The sequence below is a fragment of the Mycteria americana genome, chromosome 1 (genome assembly GCF_035582795.1).
Source record: "Mycteria americana isolate JAX WOST 10 ecotype Jacksonville Zoo and Gardens chromosome 1, USCA_MyAme_1.0, whole genome shotgun sequence".
Lineage (NCBI taxonomy): Eukaryota > Metazoa > Chordata > Aves > Ciconiiformes > Ciconiidae > Mycteria > Mycteria americana.
The window spans coordinates 221,339,710-221,366,369 of NC_134365.1; the positions used below are offsets into that span (position 1 = coordinate 221,339,710).

The 26,660-nt window shown below is 47.9% G+C and overlaps 1 protein-coding gene across 2 annotated transcripts; it reads right to left on the minus strand.

The window, feature by feature from the left end:
- Positions 1-26,568, minus strand: RNF169 (ring finger protein 169). Of its 2 annotated transcripts, none has more exons than XM_075491345.1 (6): positions 26,232-26,568; positions 13,648-13,724; positions 7,127-7,273; positions 6,040-6,152; positions 5,209-5,308; positions 1-3,066 (listed from the first exon to the last, which is right to left on the minus strand). In XM_075491345.1, the coding sequence occupies exons 1-6, from the start codon at positions 26,566-26,568 to the stop codon at positions 1,855-1,857; spliced, it is 1,986 nt and encodes a 661-aa protein (XP_075347460.1). In that variant the 3' UTR covers positions 1-1,854. The 2 variants fall into 2 exon arrangements, with proteins under 2 accessions (XP_075347460.1, XP_075347461.1); XM_075491346.1 differs by lacking the exon at positions 26,232-26,568 and adding an exon at positions 14,230-14,246.
- Positions 26,569-26,660: the final 92 nt, after the last annotated feature.

The window sequence follows — 26,660 nt, forward strand, 5'->3', positions numbered from 1 at the left end:
AAAAAAATCCAGTTCAATTAGGAAAAATGTGCCAGGGTCCTTGCAGTTACACAAGTATGCCGGGAGAGAAAAAGAAAACCAGTTCCCGTTTTGGTTTTTTTTTAACCATTTAAGATGGAGGGAGAAATGCAACCATTTTTTAGATAGAGGAAATCGGGCAACGACCGTTCTCTTCGATCAGATCCATCTGTTTAAATGCACTGGCTGTCCTCCCTTCAAGCCATGGGTCACGGTAAGGTTGCCCCAGCACTGTGCTTCAGTGACATCCTGAAAATACCACTCGTCATCCGGCACACGGGTCAGCAAGAGCGTTAACGCCGCAGCCCCCGCCCTGGACGAAGGTCCCTGCGGGCACCGAGGGTCCCCAGTGAATACTCTGCAAGGCAGCTTTCAAGTATCAAGTTGAGCCGATGTTTTTTTGAGCCCGATTATTGGAAATAATCAACGAAATTCTTGTGCTGTTAATGGATGATGGGGAAGAGCGTTACAAACACGAAGAGCCCAGAGGGTGGGCTGCTGCTGAAGGCCACATCTGGGCAGACAACACGTGCTCCACCAAGCCCAGGCTCCGAGCTAGCTCTGGTCCAGGCTGCCGTGCCCGACTTCATGCCTTTAAGTGGAAATTTTTAGTGCATCGCTCACCTGAGCTTTCTTAGTGGTTTGAGCCTGAAGACGGCTAGCTCGGAGCAGGGGCAGGGCAGGCTTGCATCGCCCTGAGCACCCACATCCGTGTGCCCGCGGGCTGGGAGGGCTGGGCTCCTGTCCCAACTCTACCGCCAACCCATCGGGTGTCTGGGAGAGAACGGCGATGCGTCAGATACCTCGGGATGCCTCCTCGGGCCGCTCTTGGACATGTAACGACAGGCCTTAGGTGTGCTGAGAGATCTCTTAACTGAGCAAGAACCTGCAGGGTACGTGTCAGCAGGGAGAACGTCCTTCCCGAAATCACCCAGCCAGCTTTTCCCTTTCTAGATTTCAATGTTAGTGGGAAGAACGTGAAACCCTCTTGCCTCGGAAGAGGCAGGGACCGGGAGAAAAGCTGCATTTGCTCCCTGGGTCACAGCGCCCAGAGCACGGCTCCAGCTGCTCTACTCGAGCTCTCTGCCGTGTCACTAACATGAATGTACAAGTTCCTATAAGGCTTTTCAGTAAAATCCTTATTTTATGTCTTTCTTCACTACATTTGGCTTTCTACTTAAAGAAAGTAACCTATGATCTGTACTGCTGGTGCAGACAGTGAGATACATTCATTTATAAGTACTACGGGCGGATCTATTTGGTACTTCCTAGCAGAAATACGGATCAGCCTCCCTCCCCAACAACCCGCAAGTCAGGTCATTCCAACGCGCTGACATCGCTAACAGACTGACCACCACAGCCAGCTGCAGCGTAAGGAAGAAAACAGGGCAGGCAGAGAGGAGAAGACTGTTTCTAGGACAGAAAAAGCCTACTTTCCACGAGCAGAGCTCCGATTTCTCGCGGCACATTGAGGCGGTAAGGCAAGGAACGGACGAGGTCCTTATCCCATACCCCACGTACTGCTCACGCAACCCTCCCAGCTGGGTAACCCAAATGTCACCGAATGCGTGTAGAGACGTTGCAGTGTATTCACGGGGACGGTGGACACTTCTTTCAGACCAATGGACCAGAAAGCTGGAGGATTTTTTTCTCTCTCTTTTTTTTTTCGTTAATCTGAAAGGACTCTGGCTTCTCTCTGAACTGGACCTACAAATGTCTTACCACCAAAATGAAAAAACAATTGTTGTGGGTGGAAGTATGACAAAAAATAGTTTTCCTATAAGATAATCTGATAAACCTCATCGTCCTCTAGAAAGGCAACATCGTCCACCAGTGCTACTTAGCACCCAGAGTGCTCTTCGACCGCAGCAGATACCGATCGACTCTGACTTTCCGCCTATCCACTGTCCTGTTCTCGCTGTCGAAAATCCGCTGCAGATGCAGGGCCAACCTCCTGTCCTCCTCCTCTTGCTGGAGCTTCTGCTCCATCTCCCGTACCAAGCGATCCTCCGGAGGCAAGCCCACCTCCCCTGCCGCGTGCCTCAGTCTTTTGACGGAGCCGTTGTGCTCCAAGTGCTTTGTTTTGCAGCGTCTCTTCCGGCCCCGTCTCAGCGACGGGGGCTGTTCCCCGATGATGTTCTCAACGGAATTGCAGGTGCTGTTCTGCACGTTGATCAATTCGCTGTTGTTCAGGTATTTCAACTGCTTTTTTCCCGATGTCTTGACGGGGACTCCTAGTGTGCTGTTGTCAGGCAGCGATGCACTGACGCCCATGAGTCTTCTGCTCAGCATTTTCGGGCCAAGACTAAGACAGGATTTGTCCATGAACGCGTTCACTTTTAGGTCAGGGACTTCGGACACTCGTGTGTTTAGGGAGGTTACATTTGATCTCGCATCTGGTTCAGCAGCGCTGTCATCTGTTGTTAATGCCTGTGAATCTCTGTTCTTCTCACTCCCTCTTCCCAGCTTCGTTTCACTGATGGAAGGAAAGAAATCCAGCTCGGGGCGAGGATCTCCCGTCGTGTCAGGTGGAAGGTGATCATCCTGCACTTGCGGCTGCTCTTTAGTGCAACTGCTGGAGTTGGTGATGTCAGGAACTATAACGTCTTCCGCGGGCTCCGAAGCCAAGGACGTAAGGGTTGCTTTACAGAGAGTCTTTTTGATCTGGCGCTCCTGAAATATCTGCTCCCATTTTTTTAGTATTCTAGGACTGGCCTCGTAGGTGGTCGGCTTCTGCAGACTCCGGTTCAGGTTTCTCGGGGTGGACTTGATAATGAGAGGGCTCAGGACTCTGCCGTCAGGAAGCCTCTTTGGAGGAGTACACGGGGAGCAGACGATAGGCTTAAAGTGGTTGAGCTCTTCCGAGATGCTGTCATTGCTCTCGGGGCTGATGGATCGCTCTGGCTTGTGCAGGGCCGAGAGGGACGAAACGGGGTTGAGAACCAGGCGTTTCTCTGCTGTCAGGTCTGGGGCGGAGAGGCAGCGGTTGTTTTGGGTGGACGACAAAACTCCAACCAGCGGTGTCGACGTGCTGGTGACGGGTGGCACCTGCAAGGCAAGGCACCACAGCTCAAAAAGTTTGTCATTGAGAAGAATACGGACAAGCATGCGAGAGAACAGGAGAACAGGAGAACGTGTGGCTACCATGCTCAGCTCCTACAGCAGACCAGCTGGAGAGCTCTCTGGAACAGCCGTGGCAGCCTCTGCTGGTCACGGCACGTTTCATGGCCAATATATAACATAAGCAGAGGACACCGGAGTCCAGCACGATCTGGGTCTCAAATTTCTTTCAGTGTAAGAGCTGTTCTTGCCACAAGCGGCAACCACTCCGATGGCAAAATGCTTGAAGCAAGGCAAGACAAGGAGCAGCCAAAAAGCACCGCACTGCCATGGCTGAAGGAAGCCACGCTCTTCAAGGAAAATGATCTCCAAAGGATCTTTTGCTCCCTACCAAGCTGTAGGAGAGAAAGAATAAATACTTGGCCCAGGTTTAACACACAGCGCTGCAAAACGTCATGAGAAAAGGTGTGTATGTGCCTGAGGCAGACTGCTGGAACAACCTTGATGAGCGGTCCCAGACCACACCGTGGCCACCACACCGGACGCTGCCTGAGACAGCCTCGAGCAGAGCTTAAGAGCAGCATTTCTTGTCATCTCCAAGACCATCCCCTAATGCTGTTACATTTGGAATGCGACAGAATCCAGCCACAAATCAGAAATAAAAGCTGCACATACACAATTGCAAATGATATTCTTCTTCTCTAAGATGAAATTATTTTATCCAGCAACTGGTTTGAGACAGCAATTGTCTTTCCCTGCTTAGCCCGAAAGAGAGTTGTTTCTACTAGCTTATTTTAGGGGCAAAACAAATCTGTGGAATACCCTGGTAGTGCAAGTCTTAATTGGCCAGGTCCATAAACCATCTACTTAAAAAAGCAAGTCCAGAGGAGGCAGGTCAGTCCAGCCTTGCTTTGAGCTCAGTCCAGCTCCTATCAGCTTCGATGGGAACTGGACCAGGTTTTTAGATACAGACTCTCTGACCATGGTCCATGCCCATAACCTCAGAGATGTCAAGCCAGGTGACCACTGGGGTCAACTTAGTGCACCCAATGGGGATTTTACCATTTTCCAAGCAATATGCACCGACCAAACTGACCTTCCAACAGATTGCAGAGGCTTTTGTTCCTTATGGGATCTCTGGAATTGAACCCTCCCCTTCTCCATCTGGGATGAAACTGAGCCCAAGAAGGAGGGACGTCAGCAGAAGGAGGTGGAACGTCCTAGCAAGCGGCCCCGGTGGAGCAGCGCTGGAGCTGTTCCAGGCTGAGAACTCACAGCTCTCATGATTGAAGCTGCTGCTGCCAGCCCCCAGGATGCCACGGGCCAGAGAGGCACATCGGAAAGGAGGCAGAGTACGGCCTCAGAGACAGAGATTAGTACAAGAGCGAGCGTGCAAAATTTGCATCTGCTGGCAGGGCCAAACAGAGGGGTCAGTGGTGCTGCCAGGCACGGCGCAAGGAAAGGCGTTTGTAAAGGTCATCTCCAATGAGTGGAAGGTACCCAGCGGGTACTGCTGGAAAAGCCTGAAAAACCTCCGGCTCGGATTTTCAGCGGTGCTTCGTGATCACTGCTCATTTTGAACTGAACTGAAAAGTCAGGCCTGTTACACAGGTAATACGGTTAATTCACTTGGTCTGCTTGATGCGAGGGGAAGCAAGATCAGGCCAGCTCTTCCCGTAGCGTGGAAGTGCAAAAGAAAGTATCCTGACATCAGGAGAGCAATGAGTTTTGCTCTGTTTAAGCAGCTTTGGAAAGAACGAGAGAGAAAGGGGCAGGAAGAGAGGATTTTTTTTCTAAACTTCTAAAAGATTTTTCTTTAATCGGCTGGGGATTCAGCCTTGAAAAGAAAATTAATTACAAAACAAAAGCATGATGAGTACCCTTCCAATTTCCAATTATCCTCCCATGCTAACGAACAACTCTGTAAGCTGTCTACTTTTCTGCTCAGTAATTTCTAACCTAGCAGGTTTTTATTGTGAGCTGCAAGGAAGTGATTGGCCCCATGGTGATAACACAGCACCAGCAGCGCCACAAACACAGTATTTGATATCTCCAGATTACTGGCGCTGTGTAACCTCAGATAAGAACATTTACACATAGAAACCCTATGTTTCCAGACGCAGCTGGTACCTTTGTTTTGTTGGCTGGGGCTGATCTCTGCCTGCTCTTTGATCTCTCCTGAATGGTGTCGTTGCAGCTCCGACTCCTTTCCACCTTGGCGGTTAGGTTCCTGAAAAGCAGATGTGTGAAAAGAGGAGATTGCTCATGACCTTAGGAACAACCAGCCCAACAACCCTGGCAGCAGCTACCTGTGGGGGAGGCATCAGCCTTGGCAGCGCCCGGCTGTACGAGATGCCTCCTACGCCTGCGGAATAAAGGGATCCAGGAATCTTGGATCTGCCGCAGAGCCCTGGTCTGTGTTCAAGGGCTCCGCACTAAACACACTGACACCTCCACCTACGGCCTGTAACTAATTGAGGTCAGAGCTAATGATGATGCTATGGAAACCTCGGTGCTTCTCATGTGAAAACACACTTAGTTGCTCTGCCGCTTCCACTGCATCATGCAACGGCTTTCACTGATAACCTGTTTGGGGCTGATGTTATCTCTTAATGTCTGTGCTGGAGAAGGACCCAGCACTCTTGAGTTCATCACGCAGAATGTTGTACTTTAATGACTTCTGTCATTTAAATCTACAGGCAATGATTTTTCTGCTTCATGGGATCGACACTAACTTCGTTAACCCCCAGGGTTTTATAACAGGTAGAAGGTAATCGGGCAGACGCTATATGCTACCAATTAGTCTGTTCTAAAATTCCAGAAAAATTATTACTTATTTTGGATTGGAACAACCGTTTTAATTAAATTTAAAGCATCTCAGGTAGAACAACAGTCAAAAGAATGTGAGATTTACATCTCTAACGAACATTAATCAGCTTGAGTCAAGTCTCAGCATCTTACCCTGAAAGGAAAGCAAAGGAGTAGGCACTGGTCTTGGAAACAAAAGCCGACCGATGTGTTTGCTTGCCCTGGAACGGTTCTTCATTCTCTGAATCCGAGAGACGTTCAGGAAACTGAAGTCAATCAAGGAAGAGTTAGCTGACACGTACAACAAAAAGAATCACTTGGAAAATAAAGCTCTTTCTTGCAAAGATATTAAAGATTCCAAAAGCCCCCGTTCTGATTACACCTAGAGGACGTAAACTGAGAATGCAACCTGCAAGCAGATACACATGCTCGTGCGGCTCTCTTCACTGGAGCTCTAACAGCTCAGAGGCTGGCCCCAAAAACGTAAATAATGCAAAAATAAGCACGCAGCTCCTACGTATAGCTGTCAGTCATTGCAGAAAGTTAATTTATTGATCAAGGAAACGTGAGAAAATCCTACAAGAAAGGTACTACGGGACGTTATTCAGTGCCCACATATCAGCCTATCAGTCTTTAAATCTTAAGAGCATTTCCTGCAGAGTCTCACAACTGAAATGAGAAATAGGCAAAACTCAGCACGAAGCATCTGTTGGACTACAGTATCGTACTCCTACACTGCAGAAGATTCATGGAGGTACGTTCATGGAAATGCATATATGCCCGAAGACCAAGGATACACAAAGCGGAGTGGTTACGTCTACAGATTTAACTGATACGTTTGGAAGAGCTGCACCTTCAGTCATGAGTAAAGTAGGTAAAAGGGGGGACAGAAACCTCTAGAAGAACATCTGTAGTCATAACAAACCTTAGAGGACAGCTCTCATTAACGTGGATCTTTATAATCTGTATTTATAGTTGATATATTAGTTGATTGACTTCTTTATAGCCCCTGATGGCTCATAGCCTTCAACGGCTATAAAGAAGTCAATCAACTAATCCTGGAAAGCTCCCTGTGTCAAAGGATGAAAGCTCCCAGTTTCAACGGGCAGAAACAGGAGATACTCAACTAGTCAAGGTCTTAAAAAAACCTCGTTCTTGTTCCAGGACTGAGTCTTAGCAGCATTTCACCTACCAGTCAGTGTCTATGATGTGGACAGGAGAGAAGCACGAGCTTACTTACACACTCTTGGTTCACTTTAAGCACTAAAGATTCATCTTTTTTCTGCTGTTCTTCCATTTTTCGTTTTCCTACATCCATGTCATCTAGAATGAACTTGTGAATCAGATCCTCAGAAGCTTTTTCTTCTTGTAGTTTTTCTTCCCTCAGCTGAAAATAATGACAAAAGAGACAGAGTATTTGAAATGTCTTAAGTCCTACACTTGGTGCCCAACAAGTAATTTTCCAAGATTTTCCACATAATTTAACTTTGTGTCTTCATTTCTCTACTCTAGAGTAGAGCCACTGCCTCCCTCACTAGCAATAATGTGGAGATCGATTTGTTTCTGCAACGCTTTCATGTGCACTCTACACAAAAACCATGGATATTTTCTTCTTTGCAAAACAGCAAAGGCACTGTCAGGTCCAGGGTTTGACAAAGACTTCTCTGCCACACCATTTTCTAAAATAGAGAGACAAAAGCTTTTGTCTACTTGTAGATAATCATACTACAAATAAAAATGTGCAAAACAGTAGTTTCATGCAAGCTACGACATTTCAATTGTAGTCTTCAAACGGACTCCAACACAGTATACACAATTTGGCAGACATATAGACAGCATCGCCTAAATTAAAATTGATTAGACACAGCAATTCTCATGTTGAAACCTACACGCTATATGAAATCTATTGTTTCACTGACGTGTTGGGACGGAGAAGATCCAGAGAGATTACCTAACCCTCCGATGGCCAACTGGAGGCCCAAAGCTTGAATTCAGTTTATCACCTGAAGTGCAAATGCGGATGAGAAGTGCAAGTGAATGCCAGGATCGAGGACACAAGGTACATGGATCCACGGGATCCTGCCTGCTGGACATCGAACAGCCGCTGCCTGCGCACCACGCTGCACAGACTTGCTTTTACCTCCTGGCTTCCTACTCTGCCCCGCGTAGTTAACCCCTTAGTGAAATCCCCTTGCTTTTTTAATACTTTCCTGCAATTTAAGAAGTCTGATCCAAAGGCGGCACCGAGCACTTTCAGCCTTTTTGGTATCACCTCCTATGAGGAACACTTCCCCTATACTTCCTTTTGTTTTTCTCCAATTCCAATGCATTCTTAGATGTTTTCTTGCTACTTTTTACCACCCTGGCTGGTGGCAATTCAAAAAGGCTACGATGCAACGTTATTTTATCCACGTGCTGCACTACTGCATTTCACAAACCTGAAAGCTGCACAAGAAATCCTACAGAACTGCCAGGGCAGCCCCAAGCTACGTCTTGCTGCGCTTCCCATCCTCTTTCTGTGCTGAAGGCTTTTTTACTGTGCCTTCTAAAGTGTCCCTCTTCCATTAACTTCCATATACTCCTTTATCTTCCCTACCCATTCTTGAGCTTGTGGAATTCCAGTAATAAGGAAAGTGGGTAACAAGAAAAGTGGATTTCAGGGAAATGCAAACAATTTCCTTCCTTCCCTCCCTCCCAAAAGCAAAATCCATCACTTAGTGATCCCTTTTAACCAACCAAGGTCAATGTTTAGTGTCCACAAGCTCCTCCCAGCCAGGTTCTCCCTGCAGAGACTTCTTTCTTCCTGAGCCAAAGGATTATCCCCAGCACGGTCCACGACCCCCATGGGCTGCCTGTCCTGCTGCATTATTTTGCCTCCCCTTACCTAAGGAATCAAACTCCCCATTTCTGCCAGGACCTCTTTTCTCCAGACTTGCTACTCAAAACTAACAAACGCCCTTTTCTCCTCCTTTCCACCACCTTTTCCTGATGAACAGGCTCTGCAGTACATACTTCAGATAGCCCCATCCGATCGTCCCTGCCCAGGATAACATCACCCAGCTCCCTTCTCACTCGTCACCCAGCCATTCACCCAGCTTGTCTCTCACCTCTTCCTCAACTTCAGACTTACACACAGGCCATGAATAGTCTACCTATATATGTATATATGTACCAGGTTCTTCCTTCTTCCTCCACCCTATCTCCATGCATAAGTTATCCTCGTCTGGGACAACAAGCCTGACCTTTGATTGACAGGTCTCCATCACGCTGATGAATCACAGCTATGGCTAAGGACTAAGAAATCAAATACTTCTGTTTATTCCTCACATTTGAGTGTAGGCGTCTCAGATGCTTAAGAAGCTGCCCTGTTACATTCCCTCCTATCTTCTCACCCCGTTGCAGTTTCCCCCTCGCCTCCCGGGAGAGCAGTGCTGCGGGACCTGGTGCCCTCAAGGCATCCACGGGCAGCTGGAGCACTGATCCTACAGCACTGCACATAAAGGCAGTGGGCGACGCTGCAACAACTCCTCACCCTTCCAAAAATATTTAGTATTTTTCTTCCCTGCTGCAGGGAGGGGGGGGAAGCATGGACATGCGGATGACAAAGAAAACAGAGTTCATGATGCATTACATGAAAAGCACATCATGATTTTCAGACTGGGAAGGACCCGAATCCTCCTGAATCCGAACCCCCAGAGATGAGGAAGAGAGAGGTAGGAGGAGAGAGGGTAGAAACCAGGAACCCCCCGCCCTGTTTGGCTGATTATGGGTGTTTAGCAAATGTTTTCAAACGCTGGTTTGACTTCTCGTTTAGAGCTGTTTTAAGATGTATCTTTAAATTCCTGATCTATTAATAATCTCAAGCAATGACTACAACACAGTGTCTGACTAATATACACTATGGCCACATGATGCAGACATGATGAATAGTCTGCTGTACGTTTCATGAACGTTTTTCTGCACTGTGAGGAGCCTTTTTTAAGTGTCTGAAAAACAAGCTCACATCAAGATTTATCATAAAGATGACTCTTTTTGGGCGGCTGAAATACTACCCAACACTTGTGTCCCTTCCATATTTCTCACATGGAAGAAAGCTATATGGAAATCTTCACTTTTTTGTCTAACTTATAAAATTATACTCAATTCCCAAATCTAAAGCCACAGGCATATGTAACAACACAGAGGAATATTTAAGGATTTTAGGCCAACCCATGGCACAGTGCAAGCACAAGCTCTGCTGACAGTGAACAGTGAAAAAAGCAACAACAGGATCCTAATCCTAATTAACAGGATACAAAAAAGAATTTAGGTCCAGAATTCAGGTTGCAAACAAAAGCAAACTCTAATGATAACATTTGTACTAATTAAAAAAAAAAATTTTTCAGCAGCCTAATGTAAATTAATGTAAATTATCTCCCAGAGAATTTACTTACAAACATGGCAATACTGTGCTGGGACATGAGGACTAGAAACTGAAACAAGCTGGTGTGAAACATCTACCCGGGGAGAAGTATCTTACGTTATCTGAGTAGCATCTTTGAAATACTGGATGCAGGACTGTCAGCTGCTATTAGCAGTACGGTTATCAGAAAACGCATTTGAACCTGCCTGTAGCCCTTTCGGATATCCCGTATGAAACTGCAGGAAAAAAATACTGTACAAGCAACGGCTAATTTTTTCCTCAAGAACTGCTCGAGAAACGAGAATTTCAGGAATATCATTCTTGATACTAACATTCATTTCCAGAAGTTTGGTAAACTCACGTTTGATATCTTCTCTTCACTCCATAAACCGTCCGGGTTTGCTTGCTCGCTCCCCGAGCCTGCTCCGTCTACCCATGCCGCTGGAAAGCCGCATGTCAGCACATGCCTCAGGTAGGAGTTTCCCTCCTGATTGCGTGTGATTACAAGCAATAGACTGCTTGTGATAGAGAGACAGTTTAACAGGATGAGTTAGGTTTTTAGTACACAGAAACGATATCCTCCTTTGGAAAAATATAAAATACAAGAGCACCAAGTGCGCTGTGTAAAAGAGGAAAAAAAAAAAATCTCGCTATCCTGCACAGACAGCAAACGTTTCATCTTGTTCTGAAAGTCAGTTGAGAAAATTACATTACGAGATTATCCACTTCAAATAAAAATTCTTCAGTACATAATTATGGTAACTACTTTTGTTTTCAACTGCAAAAGGCGGGGAAGCGGGTCAAGAGCTAGGATTTATAAAACAACTCACATCTGGGAGATGTCAAAGCTTGTGAACGCTCCTCTCCCTTCCTCAGGAGGAAAGCCAGGTTACCCCCGTTTCATGGGCAGCGAAGCTGAGATGAAATCTCTTGCCTCGAGACACAGAGGGAAGCCCAGTTATACGCAAGGTTCGATTCCCAAACCCGAGTTCTCGTCTCCTCCTGCCTAATTCAGAAGTTCAGAGACACCAAGAAACTCTCACTAAGTGGCAACAGTCACAAATTTGCCTGGAATAAGGAAAAAGCGCAAGTGCAGCATCAGTTGCCATTTTGTCAGCTAAATTACATTGCCCTTTCCTCTTAGATGATGATTCAGAGAATCTCCCCCACACACCAGCTCTTTCAGACGAGGTTCATAAAAAATGAGTTTAAGTCGGCAGGGGAAAGAAACCTATCTCCCATCTGCTAGCGAGCAAAAAGGGGAAGGCAGCAGGCTGAACAGGAACGAGACAAAAACATGCCCAAAATGCCAGAAACATGTTAAAGTATTTCCTTTTGACTGGTGGGGAAGTGACTGCACGTGGTATCTTTTTGCTGAAGTCAAGCAGTAGATGCAAAAACCTCTTCAGCTGCAGTCTGACTAAGCTTTAAATGTGTTTACTTGAACTTTATATGTAATATTTAAAGTCAGTAACGGAGTAATCGGGATTAGCAAGCGGTGATAAAGTACCCACTTCGTCCTGCATGGATGCAATGCTCCTATAAAAGTTTTACGGACCATGGGAGAGAAGATGGTTTAATCCTTCCAGAAGATGCAGATATGCATCAGTCCGGAGGCACCTGGAAGAACCGCAGAGCTAAGATCCAGCCTCAGTGAACTCAGGCAGTTCCTGCTCCTCTGGACACCCGGGAAATTCTGGCCTTGAAGCTGGATTGAAGACATCAAGCAACAAGTCTGGCAGGATCAATGATGAGTTAGCTCCAATATCACCATGGAAAGCCTCCCACTCACTATTACGGAGTGATTTATAAAACCCTAGGAAGGTTTACAGTTAATACCTACATGGAAAGCTTTATTTCTTCTTTAAGCCAAAGACACCCCGAGTATACTCATCCTGAAGGTTACAGTGAAAAAAAATTAAATTGCCAAATACAGTGATGCACGTTTAAGCTAATTAATAAACCACATTTTTATATGAGTAAGATTTCTGTGCGCTTAAGTCTTACGCTGCTGCCTAAACCAACTGCTTCTCAACAAAGCGTCTCACCATTGCTAAAAACGCCGCAAGTCACAAGACTTTACGCACAAAGCATGCTTGCCTGCCTAGCAAAAGTCACCTGCACCGGAGAAGAGTTCGCCTTTCTTAAGATCACTTAATGAAGGTCATAGTCAGCCAAAGTTATCCTAATAACCTCTAGTGACATGCCCATCAGTGTCACTGCTAATTCCACACATGGAGAAGCAGGGGAGAAGACCCTTCCACATTTTTAATTGTCTCCTCACATATCTGCATTTCCCAGATGAGTTATTTACCTTAAATATCATCTAAGCAGTATTTCCCATTTCCCTACTTAGCATCACTCAGTGGACAAGGCTATTTTTCTAACTAAACATCAGCTTCCCAGCCATTTCTATGAGATCTTCAAGTGAAAACCCAAAGAAAATTCTTCAGCGATGAATAAACCCCTGTTCCTTTTCCCCAGCAGGTAAACTAATCAGCGAGAGGTTGGACCCATCTCGAAGCCAAACACCATCACAGAGATCAAGGCCTCGGGCGAGCGATTAAATCTATTGACAGAGACACCAGCAGCGGGGCAGAGTCCACATTTCGGCAGGACGGTGTGCAGGTCCAGGCAGAGGAAGGGACGACAGACGCAGGAGCTACGAGTGGCAGTGTGAATGTTTTACCAAGTTACGGGCGACCCTTACAAGAGGGGTTGCAATGGAAGTCATTACCTGCTCGGCTACAGCGGTCATTGCTTTCACTGTAATGTTTCTCACTTAAAAAGCAGCCAACTTCCAGAAATGACTAGCCACTGGAGATATTTCAATGATTTAGATTAAGAAAAAATCCCTTTTTTAATGTAGAAAATATTTTCCCTGACGTTAACTCCAAAACAGCTGAAAAGCTTTTGTTCCCTTCTCAGTTTTTTGTCTTTAAATGCCATTTTTTTTCTTGCCTAAAAATAGACAGAAAGCTCTAGTTTGGAATAGATTGTTTCTGAGAGGGATGTTACTGCAGGAGATGCCTTATGCTGCAAAAGCCTTTATGGAATTACATCCACAAATACTGATGCTCTAATAAACCCTGTACAACCGAACAGTCGCTCGAGGTCCACCAAGGAAGGTACATTTCCATGTTCTGGAAGGCAGCCTAAGACAGCAAAATCTGGCTTCTACATACTCGATTACTGCCAACATTTTCCTGAACTGGCTGAACAGCATAAAGGGAATAAATGACCTTTGTTACAGAGCAGGAAAAAAAAGCCCTTCAAGTTTCCTTATAGGCAGGATGGCATTCCGGCAGGAAATCCAAGTTATTCTCGAAGAAAAACCACAATTACACAGAATACCGTACCTTCCTTAGCTGGCTTTCATATTCTTCTCGGAGTTCCCCTGGTTTGCTTAATTTAATGGGTGCTCTGAATATAAAGTCTGGAAAAAGAAGGAAAAAAAAAAAAAGGAAACACTTTTTAGTGTACGATGATTGGGGTTGCCCATTATTTCCCAAAAAGGATAAGCTCTCCAGGGACTGCACAAGAGGTTCTGCAGCATTTTTGCAAGCACATATGTTTATATGACGACACTGCAATCAAAGCTCTGTTTAACATACAGAAACATTCGGAGGAGGATGGCCAAGTCGTACCATTTTGCACTTCGACAGTTTCTTTTGAGATTCTCAAGAGTTCTTGACAAGTAGTTAAGCAATCAGGGGAGTATTAGGAGGATGTAAACACAGAGGTTAATAACAGCCCGGAGATATCACGGGGAATCTGAGTCCTAGAAATCTGCTCCAGCCAGACACCCAAGAAACACAGGCTGACAGCAGCAGCACAACACCCGAATTCACACCCGTGCCCTTCTGTCATTTAAACGAACACATCGAGAACGCTCTGTTTTCTATATAAACAGTGTTTTTACTCCTCCACGTCCCATTCACCTGCACAGCCGTTCGCAGTGCCGTCCCGCTGGTCCGGAACTGGTCCGGAACAAACACAGCTTTTATTCTGCTTGCAACACGCTCCCCGAGGTCAATATTTCGAAGCCGGGTGGGCGGGCTGCTCCGTCCGGCAGGAATTCCCCATCCTGCTCCCGCTTCCTCCCTTCCCCCTCGGGAATTCAAAAACCAAAGGCATACTGGCATGGGGATGTAGTTTAACCTCCATCCCTGGAGTCTGTAACACCCCAAATGACTCCCTTCTTTATGTCGGCCTCAAAGCCGCCTCCCGCTTCCGTGCAGCGCAAGTCTGGGCAAGTCGCACTACAGTCGGAGGAGCTTGGATGGAAAAGGCAACAACCGGAATACAACAACAACCCCTGAACAACCGTCCTGGCTCAGCCCGTATCAGTACTCCAGGCAGGGTGCAGCACAGCTCATCATCCTGATGTGCTACGCTCGGGATGAAACGGGTACGAGCAAGTAGGGAAGCCCCGTATCTTCGCTCCCACCCCACCGGTGAGGGTGAGTGCAAACTCTGGAGCTTCCTGCTCGAGGAGCTCCGGAGAGGGAATGCTGCCAACGCCAGAGCTGAACAAATCACAAAGTATTTCTTTAATACTTGCTTTAAAAGGGGGAAAAAAAATCTCTTGTAATCAAACATCAAGCATGTAGATTATAAGGCTTTTTTTTTAAAAAAAAAAAAGAGCTGCTATTCCCTCTTACTCACACGCCTGTGCGAGCCAGGCTTGTTTTTAAAGGAAAACATCCAAAATGTCCCAACATGTGTGATAAAAATCCCGAGCGGTGGCGATGCTGGGGAGGCCAGGCTGCATTCCTCGCTCCTGCTTCTGCGCCTGCAACCGGCCGCGCTGGAAACCTTCCACCAGCTTCTCAAAATGTTTTTTCAATTGTGTCCTTGAGCAGCTCCAGTTCTTTGTGAATTTTATCAAGCTCAACTTCCACGGAGACAGTCCCAAGAGCAGCAGCAATCTGTAATGCGCCCGCAGCAACCTTCAATTACTTCTAAATGTTTAAGGCTTGTCTCAGACCTTATCTTCATAGCTAAAAAGGTGTATTTTTTCCCTCCAGGGCAATAAAAGTGTATAAGCTAACCCGAGGGAAGCATGCCACAGTAAAGACAAGCCACATAAACTGTTTTGTTGCTTACAGGGGTTCAGCAAGCCAGAAGAGATTTTAAATAATGGAACAACATTTATCTGTAAAGTTGTGCCGGGTTAGCTAAAGTGGTCCAACACCAGGCAGAGGCAATTTTATCTATGGCATCTTTACGCACCAACTTGTATATTTTATAGATGTGTCAAAAGAGAGACCCCAAACTTCTGTGTAGAAGAGATGAAACCAAAAATGTATGCACAACTGTATATCTATGTTACAACACTCCATTATAGTTTCTGGGTTAGAGTGACGCTGCACGGTGGCTGCCCCCAGCCAAGATGCACCCATCAGCACGGAACCGCTGCAAATCGAACCAGACCGGTCCTCGCACCGGGATGCAGCTGGGGAGGAAGGCAAGATGATCAGAGCACCACGCACGTTCCTCCAGCACACCTCCGCGTGCTAATTCTGGATGTTCAGGTCCAGGACAAGCCTGCTCGGCTGTTTCGATGTGTGCTACAGCCTAGGAGAACAACAAAATGGCTAAGATGATGGAAGAAAAGGCCTTTTACTTGATTTTGCAGCAAAACTCCTGCTTGCTCTTCCTCCTGAGTGCTCTGTGGGTCAACAGGAACGGTTTCTGAATGAAGCTGACTTGGAAGGGCTGTTGGGAAGGCTGGCACAGGGATGCTCCTTCCGAGCACGGTGTTAGCACTGAAGCAGTCGCAGCGGCAGGATCAAACCTGGCACCCTGCTCGTTTATGCTGGCAGACAAGAGTTTCATCCTATTGTGCTCAATCTTGAAAAAAACAATTGATTTCTGCACTATTTGAGAGGACAAAAGATTTTCTAATTATTTAACGCTGGTTCTCTTCAGAAGAGGCATTTGACTTGTAGCCTCAATCCCCTCGAATGACTCCGTCCTTTCAACGTTAGCACACAGAAGTGTGCATTACACACCGGCACCGTTAATCCACACTCCTGACCAGCAGATTTTATATTTACTGGCGAAAGATTCAGAAACATCCATCTGGTGAATTCAGCAACATGGATTGAATAAAAATAAGTTGAACTCAATTCAGAAACCCTTCGGTTCCCTGTCTGTTGTTCAGAGGCTCCTGGGTTTTGCCAAACCGATGCCATCCGGCAAGTCAAAGCTCTGCCACCCACGGCAGCGAACCCCCCTCACAGCCAGCTTCCATGGAAACTTTCAGCAGACTTTGTAGCTTCCCTTTATTCCTGGCAGGGATAATCAAAACCTTGAGGTTTTCACTGTTTTTCCTTTTAACTTCCAGCAGTTAGTGTTTATACTTGCAGATGAAGATGAGATCTTAATGTTTTCAAAACACAAAACAAGAAGTTAGAAGTTTTCTGACTGCGGAGAGGTTTGGAAACAGTTTTCCAACAAGAGTAGTTACTCTAGTTCTTTTAAAAGGATGTTAACTAAATTACATGAAGATATGCCAATGGCATACTTCATATATATATATATGAATTATATATATATACACACACACACTTCGGCATCGGTGGATCGGGGCATATTTGGAAACAAGAAATTAAAACTCAGAACATTTTGGCCATAAATCTGCAACTTTTTTGTAAGTGGAAGAATCAGTAAGGTTGGAGCTGTAGGAAGACTTAGGGCTGTCACATGCCGGTAGGACAACACACAACATCGCCTGTCCCCTCCTCCTGCCCTGCCGCGGGCGGGCATCTGTGGTCACAGCAAACCAGAGACAGAAATGGAGTCAAGCTAAGATCAATCTACCGAAAAAAAAAATGCAACCCTCCAAAGAAGTTTTTTCACCCCAAAGCAGCTCCTGTACCACAACAGGCTCCAGATCAGTTCTCATGTACAGCCAAATGGGACAAAACCAGATTTAATCTAGTTCTGAGCCTGGAGTTCCAGCTGAAGCAGGAGATGACACTAGAAAAACGCTGATGTGGTTGATAGCTATTAACATACTGTCATTTCTCCGTCACTTACTACATCCTAAATAGGCTAGTACCAATTAATTTTAATAATCTCCCCGAGGCAAGTCTTCCCAACAGATTTTCATAGAATCACAGAATGGTTTGGGTTGGAAGAGACCTTTGAAGATCATCTCGTCCAACCCCCCTTCCATAGGCAGAGACATTTAGTGGTGGACTTGGCAGTGTTAGGTTTATGGTTGGACTCAATGATCTTAAAGGTCTTTTTCAACCTAAATGATTCCATGATTCTATGATCTTCCACTAGATCAGGTTGCTCAAAGCCCCGTCCAACCCGATCTTGAACATTTCCAATGATGGGGCATCCACAACTTCTCTGGGCAACCTGTTCCAGTGTCTCACCACCCTCATTGTAAAGAATTTCCTCCTTATGTCCAATCTAAACCTACTCTCTCTCAGTTTAAAGCTGTTGCCCCTTGTCCTGTCACTACAGGCCTTGGTAAAAAGGTGGCAGTAAGGTCTCCCTGGAGCCTTCTCTTCTCCAGGCTGAACAACCCCAACTCTCTCAGCCTTTCTCCACAGCAGAGGTGTTCCAGCTCCCAGATCATTTTTGTGGCCTCCTCTGGACCCGCTCCAACAGGTCCATGTCTGTCTTGTGCTGAGGACCTCAGAGCTGGACACAGCACTGCAGGGGGGGTCTCACCAGAGCAGAGCAGAGGGGGAGAATCACCTAATTTTGCTTGATTTATGTTCCAAACGGAGCGACCCGGCTCCCCTAGCACTGATGCCAGGGCACAGAAAGCATTGCTTTCCCCTGCACCTCTTGTTCCTTTTCTTCATTTTCAAAAGCTTGGCCTGGGGAGCTGGGAAAAGGCGCACAAAGCCACCAAAAAGTGGATCTAGACATGCATTAAAAGCAAGACAGAAAACAAAAAAGTCCATTAGTTAATGGGAAGAGGGCAGAGAAATAATTGACGCAGTGAAAGCTTAAGTGTTCAGAAGAGTGATGCTTTGGTGTTTACCAAAAATTAACTGTGACCAGGTACTTTAAGAAACAGGACTGCAGAAATAAGAAGTAAATAAAGATGGCACAAAAAGTGCAAAGGAAAAGTATTTCAGAAGAACTCTCTTGAGTACTGTTTCTCATCCACGTGAATGATCTGTCTTGCCTTGTTTCTATGGACAGCTAACAGTGGATGCAAGGCTGCGGGTTTCACACGATGCACATACAGTAAATAGATGTTATGATAGGATTTATAAAATTTGTGAGTCGTACAGCAATATAAATAGATGAAAGGCCATTTAAGCCAAAAGGAATGTATGAAGTTCAAGAATACAATAGACTGTAAATGGAAAGACCTCTCCAGGGACGTGGCCGAGACCCGGTCGATGCCTCTGCATGGTGTGCTGAGAGCCAGTCTCGGCGAAGATGGGAGTTGTTCGAGCCATATTGGGTATAAAACCGAAAGATGTGTTCCTGCTGGTAGCAACCCCTGGGAAGAGGCTTTGAATAAAGGAAGATGGAAGATGGAAGATGGAGAGGCTGTCTGGGGATGCGAGAGGGAGAGAGAGAAGAGGTGGCTTTAGAAAGCTGGTGAAATCCCCCTTGGTAAGTTCTGAACTGTTTGTGGCTATCTTTGAGGCTTCCTGGAGCAAAGGGGTTTTCTTTAAGGTCATGGAGAAGCAGGAGAACAAGAGGGGAAGCAGCTACTTGAAAACTGTAAAACAGCAGGCTTAGTTTCAATATGCGAATGGGTGCTACCACCAATTGTTAGTTCATTAGCAAGTATCTAGAAGGTAAGAGGCAGGCGACAAACTAACACCAGCTCTGTGACTGAAGTTTTTGTTTTTCAAAACAAAACTTATTTTAAGCAAGAACAACTCGCATTAATTCAATCCAATCTCCTTCTTTGATGGGATAATTAGGGGACAAGGGGAAAATGAGTAATATGAATTCATCTCTTGGGGGTGAGAGGGTATTTTACCTGCTGTAGAGACCAAGATACCCACAATTTTTCTTTACAGGGAGAGTTAAGGACTAGCAGGATGCGCTGTGTTAGGGGTCAGCCACGTACTTTTGAGCAGCCCATGCAGGAACTGCCTCCTGCACTGTCCAAAACTTGCTCTGGACAGAAATGCCTAAGGAAATAAAGCAAGAAAATATGAGAGTAGGAACCACTGCAAAGGAACTCAAAATCCTGCCCTTATGCCTACGTGGAGAAAGGAGGAGAAGAGCTGGGTGGGGAGGTAGGAGTGCGGTATGAAGGCATCGGAGGGAAGAAGCTCAGAGTCCTAGATGGAGAAGCTGTAAGGAGTGGGGCAAGGAGCGATAGCTCTTAACCTCATGAAGACAGGTTAAGAAATTTTGCTAGATACAGTTTAGTGCCAACGCCCTTTGGGCTCATGGAGACCATTTCAGCTCAGGCACAGCACTGCACAAACACAAAAGCTCACGTGCTCTCCTGGAGCTGCCAGAGACACACATGCAACCCTGCAGAGCTGCCAGGTTGGGCATAGCAGGGCTGGTCCCGAGACGGAGCTGAAATTCCGGCAGACACAGGCTCATTCCGTGAAGCTTCCTTGCATGCCGATTCCCAGCTCACCCTCTACTTCCCGTATTATCTGGATATATCCTTGTTTTGCAGGATAACCCCGTCCTCAGCAGCCTGAGTAACAGTACGCCACAAATATTTTGTCTTTTTCATTTGGAAGCACATAAAAAAAACATTCTTAGAAGCACAGCGAGGAAAAAAAAAGCTAGTCTAGGTATAACCAGTATTCAGATGGATGCACAACTAGCTGAAAAATTATTTTGCAAGAGTTAACGATCCACTGCCATGCCAGGACAGCCCCTCATACTGGCCACTGGGGCAGCCTCTGGGTCTGGTCCTAATCACTCTCTTCATTAACGGCTTGAATGGTAGATTAAAAATAATTTAAGTATTGTGGATGACTGGAGAGAGGACAGCGAGGGAGGAGACGGAGGTGCAAACACTCCGACAGTCTCATGGCACAGCTGTTACTGCCCCTGAAGAGGTATCCCTACCTTATTTCTTTTCCTGGGCAATCTTAAATTTAACCCATCCCATCAAACAGCCATACACCACCAATGCTGCGACAAGGAGGAAAAAAGAGGTGGTGTCGACTTGAATCAGTTTGACGAGGGGAGTAAATCACTGCTTTTCACATAGCAGGGCAAGGCTTCATCGGGATTGCCGTTTCTAAACTCTTAGCACTGTGGTCTTGAGACAAAAAAACTGGCGACAGGCTACAGAACAACAGAAATGACAGGAAATTAAGGAATCACCAGGAAATGCTCAAGAACTAGACTGGTCTGGTCCAGTGGGGAAAGAGGGAAACCACAGCCAAAAAAAGACTTGGAGGAAGGAGGGGGAAGTCATGTTAGAAGTCTGGCAAAAACACCCCACCTCTCTTATAAAAGCATCAGTTATTAATTGTTCTGCATAGCTACCAGGCAGAAGAGAAACAAAAGAAATCAGCTGCGTTTATAACAAAGGAGATTTTGATTAGATATTAGGCAAAATTTTCCAAGTGTTCAGAGGCTGAAACAAAGGTGGCTGTGGGATCCCCTTCAGCCACCTGTGTATGAACGGACGACTCGGATGTCTGCGAGGAATGGTTTAGGTACACTCGATCCTACCTCAGTGTAGGGGAGCAGACTTCCCCTGTCTCTTCCAAAAGCAGTCATTTATTCTGTCCCTCCCAGACCATCTTCATGTTAGGATTTTAAAGCTCTTGACCAGCTTAACAAGCCCTTTCCTTGGAAAATTGAATTTCTGTTTCCCTGTTCATGGGGGAACACTTCTCCTTCAGCAATTTTCCAAGCTCCCTGAAGTCATCTATAATCTGGGATGGTAATGTCAGGATTGATAGGCAAAAATCTATCAATGTCGGTGAGTATCTCATACTGACGGTGGGCCTTGTGCCTGCTGTCTGAGAAGATACAGCCACGATCTCATCTGCTTGTCCTTTTTCACAAGATCCTTTTCTTTTGTTTTGATTCATAGGGTATTCCCATCTTCTTTGGGAGAAATGTGAATGTACTAATTTTCTTACAAATCAGGCTGAGCACCTCGCCGTGAACATGTTATGTTCTTTCTTCTTCTTGGCTAGCTGAATCCTCAAACACATACCCGCAGTCTCCAAGCCTCCCATCTGCTGCACCTATCTGCCTTCCAAGACTTTCACCAGGCAACTGTTTTAATATAAGAAACCTTACTTAGCAAAGTATTACAGCCAGTACTGCATCTTTAGCTCAAAATTTGGTTTTACACCAGCATCTAGGGTGCCTTTCCAGGTCCTATATGGTACTTAGGGATGTCCATAGAGCAGGCAGAGAGGATGTGGGACCTATGGGTCACCCGTACCCTTCTGGGGCAGCAGCTGGAGGCCAGGCTGAAGGCAGCACGGCAGCTCGAAGGGCATCGGATGCCCAGGAGCAGGCAAGCAAACCCAGCCCACGCTAAGACACAACACAGGCAGCGCGTATGCGTTGTCTCTGCTTACTTCTACCCGGTTTTGTTTGACAAGTGTCGTGACATGGACTTTGTCTTCATACGTATTTGTATAGCACCTAACGCAGAATCCCCCACCTCAGCCAAGGTCCGAGAGCTCCTTAAGTCCACGATTATGTACGAATCCCAAAGTGAATGACAAAGATTGAGACTTGAAACCGTGATTAATTAGCCAATATAAGCTGGAATAATCAAGGTACGTCAAGAGGTCATACCAAATAGTTTTTAAGATTTTGCAGATTTTAGGTGATTTAATTAAATACATCAGCTTATTCAGTGATTGATAACAGAATCACAGAACAGTTGAGGTTGGCAAAGACCTCTGGACACCAAACCCCTCTGGCTCAAGCAGGACCCGCTCAAGCTGGCCAGGTCCGTGTCCAGTTGGGTTCTGACTATCTCTGAGGATGGAGACTCCCTGGGCAACCTGTGCCAGCGCTTGGTTGCCCTCACAGTAAAAGGTTTTTTTCTTATGGTAAGTGAAACTTCTTGTGTTTCAGTTTGTGCCCATTGCCTCCTGTCCTGTCACTGGGCACCACTGAGAAGAGCCTGGCTCTGCTGCCTTTACTGTCTCCTCTCAGGGATCCATATACATTGATAAGGTCCCCCCAGGTCTCCACCAGTGTGTCAGGGCGGATGGTACAGGAGATGAGAGTCAAAAGAGAGAAAAGCAAACGGACACGATGGGCAACAAGAAAAGCTTCTACAAGTACATCAGCAGCAAAAGAAAAATGTGGGTCTGCTGCTGGGTGGGGCAGGGGACCTGATGCTAAAGGACATGGAAAAGGCTAAGATGTTCAGTGCCTCCTTTCCTCAGTCTTTACGGCTAGAGTGGGTCCAGAGGAGGCCACGAAAATGGTCAGAGAGCTGGAACGGCTCTGCTGTGGAGAAAGGCTGAGAGAGTTGGGATTGTTCAGCCTGGAGAAGAGAAGGCTCCCGGGAGACCTTACTGTGGCCTTTCAGTATATACAGGGGACTTATAAAACAGATGGAGAGAGACTTTTTACCAGGGCCTGTAGCAACAGGACAAGGCACAACGGTTTTAAACTGAAGGAGGGTAGGTTTAGACTGGACCTAAGGAAGAAATGTTTTACGATGAGGGAGGTGAGACACTGGCACGGGTTGCCCAGAGAGGTTGTGGATGCCCCATCATTGGAAGTGTTCAAGGTGAGGCTGATCTAGTGGAAGATGTCCCTGGCCATGGCAGGGGGGTTGGACTAGATGATTTTTGGAGGTCTCTTCCAACCCAAACCATTCTGTGATTCTAAGACCAGCTTTAGGAATCCCAGGCCCCTGAGACCAGGGGGAAAGTCTGGAGCAAGGAAGACCCACCCTCGTTGGAGGGAGGATGAGGTTAGGAAACATTTAAACAAACCAGGCATACACAAGTCCATGGGACCTAATGGGTTGCACCCATGAGAGCTGCAGGAGCTGGCCAACATCATTGTGAGGCCACTCTTGATTATCTTTGAAAGGTCATGGTGATCAGGAGTGGTTCTTGAGGCCTAGAAGAAAGCAAATGTCACTCCTCCCTTCAAAAAGGGCAAGGAGGAGGAATGACAGGGCCAGCCCCACCTCGATCCCTGGGAAGGTGATGGAGCAACTATTCCTGGAAACCACTTCTAGACAAGGAGAAGGAGGTCTTTGGGAGGTAGTCAGCTTGGATTTATGAAAAGGAAAGCATGCTTAACCAACATAGTAGTCTTCCGTGATGAGATGACTGGCTCAGTGGATGAGTGGAGAGCAGTGGATGTTGTTTATCTTGATCAGTGAAGGGCCATGAAGGTCATTAAGTGACTGGAGTATCTGACATACAAGAGGAGGCTGAGAGAGCTGGGACTGTTCAGCCTGGAGAAGAGAAGGCTTGGGGGGATCTCACCAACGTGTTTAAATACCTGGTGGAAGACAGTAGAGAAGACAGAGCCAGGCTCTTCTCAGTGGTGCCCAGTGACAGGACAAGAGGAAGTGAGCACAAATTGAAATACAAGAAGTTCCATTTAACATAGGAAAACACTTTTTTACTGTCAGGGTGGTCAAGCACTGACACAGGTTGCCCCGAGAAGCCACAGAGTCTCCAACCTCAGAGACAGTCAAAACCCAACTGGACAAGAGTCCTGGGCAACCTGCTGCTGGTGACCCTTCTTTGAGCAGGGGTTGGGTCTCCAGAGGTCCCTGCCAACCTCAGCCATGCTGTGATTCTCCGATAAGCCTCACTAACGTCGAGATAAACCACATCCACTGCTCTCTCTCTGCATGTAGTAGGTTACCATTTGTAATGGATCAACTACCTTTGCTTTCCACACTACTAGCCCAACTTACAACATAAGTGGCCAATTACCTTCACAGCTCTTAGCCCGACGCAGCCGTCTGGTGCTGCCTAAGGACAAGCTTGAACCTAGGCTAGAAAAGCAGCAGAAATGCCGTTCAAGATTACAGCTCATTTTAGCTCACCTCATCAGCTGTTAACCGCTCTACAGCTTTAAGTGCAATTTTACGGTGGCGAGGTCTATGGTGTGAAACACGATCAGAGTACAGAGTAGGGGTTAGTCTAGCCCGATTTAGAGTGTCCATAACAAAGCCATACTCAAGGTGACACTCAGGTGCAGGTGTCCGACCGCATTTGGGGGGCACACCCCACATTTCTCAGTCCTAAGACCCTCCACAATTCTCTCCAAGACACTTCCAGAGCTTTAGGAAGTTCGGGCTGGCAGAAAATGACAACCAACACGATGACCGCGTGCCTCGCTGCAAAATATACGCATCTCAGACAATTCAAGACAAGCAGAGAATTAAAATTAATTTAAAAAAAACCAAAAACAAACCAGCCAAGGCACTGCATAAGCACTCCGGCAGCATGGCTGGATATTCTCATTCAAGCTAGGCTGGACCAAGCCAAGTATATTTAAGCATGACTGACACCACTGCCTTGGAGCAGAGATCGACTCGGGGAGTTTCTGTTGTCCCTCCTCTGGCTGGGCCAGGGAGGAGGAACCGCTCCCAGCCGTTTGGCTCGGCTCCCTCCGGACAAGCCCGTCTGTTCATTGATTCAGCAAATCCTTCTGCGCAAAGGCTTCCCAATTCGCTTCCAGCAAAGGTTAGCGGGGTCAGTTCAAACCACCAATTTAAGCTGTTTAAGCTCATCCTGCCAATTTTTCCCGCAGCAAATTAGAGGGTGCTGACACAAGCACGAACCGGGAGACCAGTAACACGCTCAAAAAGGAACGGTTAGGGCACGGCTGGACGGCTAAAAGGACGTTTATCCGTAGCTTAAAGCCTTGTCTGCTCTACAGGGCTCCCACCAGCGCTGCTACGTCGGTGAAGCACTCGTGTAGGTGCAGCGTAGGCGGCCGATCTCTGCCAGCGCTGCCGCATCACCTCTCCAACCAACGCGGCACCGGCAAAAGATCCCGGCGCATCGGGAGTTTTGACAGCAGCAAGGTGGGAATCTTCCACAACGCCTCAGCTCCCACCGGGAAAGAGAAACGCCGCCGGCTCAACCGAGGATTTATTTTAAATGAAATGCAGGGAACAGTTTTGTAGGAGCCGGCTTTCGAGACGGGGAGGAAACGCGTGACAAAAAGCCATGAACTCAGAAGCGATGGACTTTTTTTTATGTCAACAAGGGACCAGGACTTCCCACGGCACAAAAGCTTTCCTCTCTCGACGCGGCAGAAACCCGCCCGACTTTTACCAGCCCTTCCGACGGGCAGCACCGTCATAACCATTCGCTTTTTGGGCAACGTTCTTATAAAAATAATTGGCCGTTCGCCATTTCGGGGTTCAAGCAGGCGCTCGGAGGAGAGGCCAGACCTGCCCCACGCGGGGTGTTTTGTTAAGACCCGTGGATGAGTGTGGGGCTGAGAACGGGGCGAGATGCTGCCGGCAGCCCGCTCCCGCCCAGCCTTCGCACCTCCCCAGCCCGCCATCTCGCTGGTGCTTTATGGAGGGGGGCACCATCCTGCTGCCCCCATCGCTGATGCTGTCGGCGAGGGGAGCCCAACGGCTGAGCCCGGGCGCACTCAGGGCACAGAGCAGATGTTGATCCGGGCGTGGCGAGGTGGGGAAATGTCCCCCCCCCCGCCGGGCCACCCCTCCAAGGCCCATCTCCCGCCGCTGCAAAGGAGGGTGGGCTCAGCCCCGCCGCCCCCCCCTCGCCCCCTTTTTTCCCGGCTTGGCCCCGCAGGACGGGGCTGAGCCCCCGCCAACTCAGCGCACCCTCCAGGCCGGCCCCGCCCCCTCGGGGCTGAGCCCCCGCCGGCTCATCGCACCTCCCGCGCGCCGGCCCCGCCCCCTCGGGGCCGAGCCCCCGCGCGCGCCGCGCGCCCCCCCCCTCCCCCCCGCCGCCGGTTGGAACCGGGGGGGAGGGGGAGGGGCAGGTGCCCGCCGCTGCCGCCGCCGCCGCCGCCGCCGCCGCACCTTGGTCCGGCGGCCGCTGCTCCCCGCCTCCTCCGGCGGCCGTCGTCGCGGCGGGCTCGGCGCGGGCCTGCTGGCGGCGGGCCCAGGTGGAGAGACGGCTGCGGCAGAGCGGGCAGCAGAGGCCCGGGCCCTGTAGGCAGCGCTGGAAGCAGGCGAGGCAAAGCGAGTGGCGGCAGGGCGGCGTCACCGCCTCCACCAGAGCCTGCCGGCATACCGGGCACTCCGCCACCGCCAGCACCACCTCGTCCTCCTCCGCCGCCGCCCCGGCCCGCCCCCGCCGCCGCCGCCCCCGCCGCGCCGGCACCGCGGCGCGGCCGCCGGGGCCCGCCGCCGCCATCTTCTCACACTTTGAAGGGACAGAACGTTGGGGCGCGCGGCCCCGCCCACTACCCACATAATTCATAAGGCGGCACGCCCCCCTCGCTTCAT

Excerpts from the sequence above, each read along its gene's own strand:
- RNF169 (XM_075491345.1), bottom strand. The coding sequence starts at position 26,568 with ATGGCGGCGGCGGGCCCCGGCGGCCGCGCCGCGGTGCCGGCGCGGCGG. Across the intron at positions 13,725-26,231 it reads GCAGCGGCCGCCGGACCAAG|ACTTTATATTCAGAGCACCC; the intron begins GTGCGGCGGCGG and ends TTCTTTTTCCAG. Across the intron at positions 6,153-7,126 it reads TTAAAGTGAACCAAGAGTGT|TTTCCTGAACGTCTCTCGGA; the intron begins GTAAGTAAGCTC and ends GATTGACTTCAG.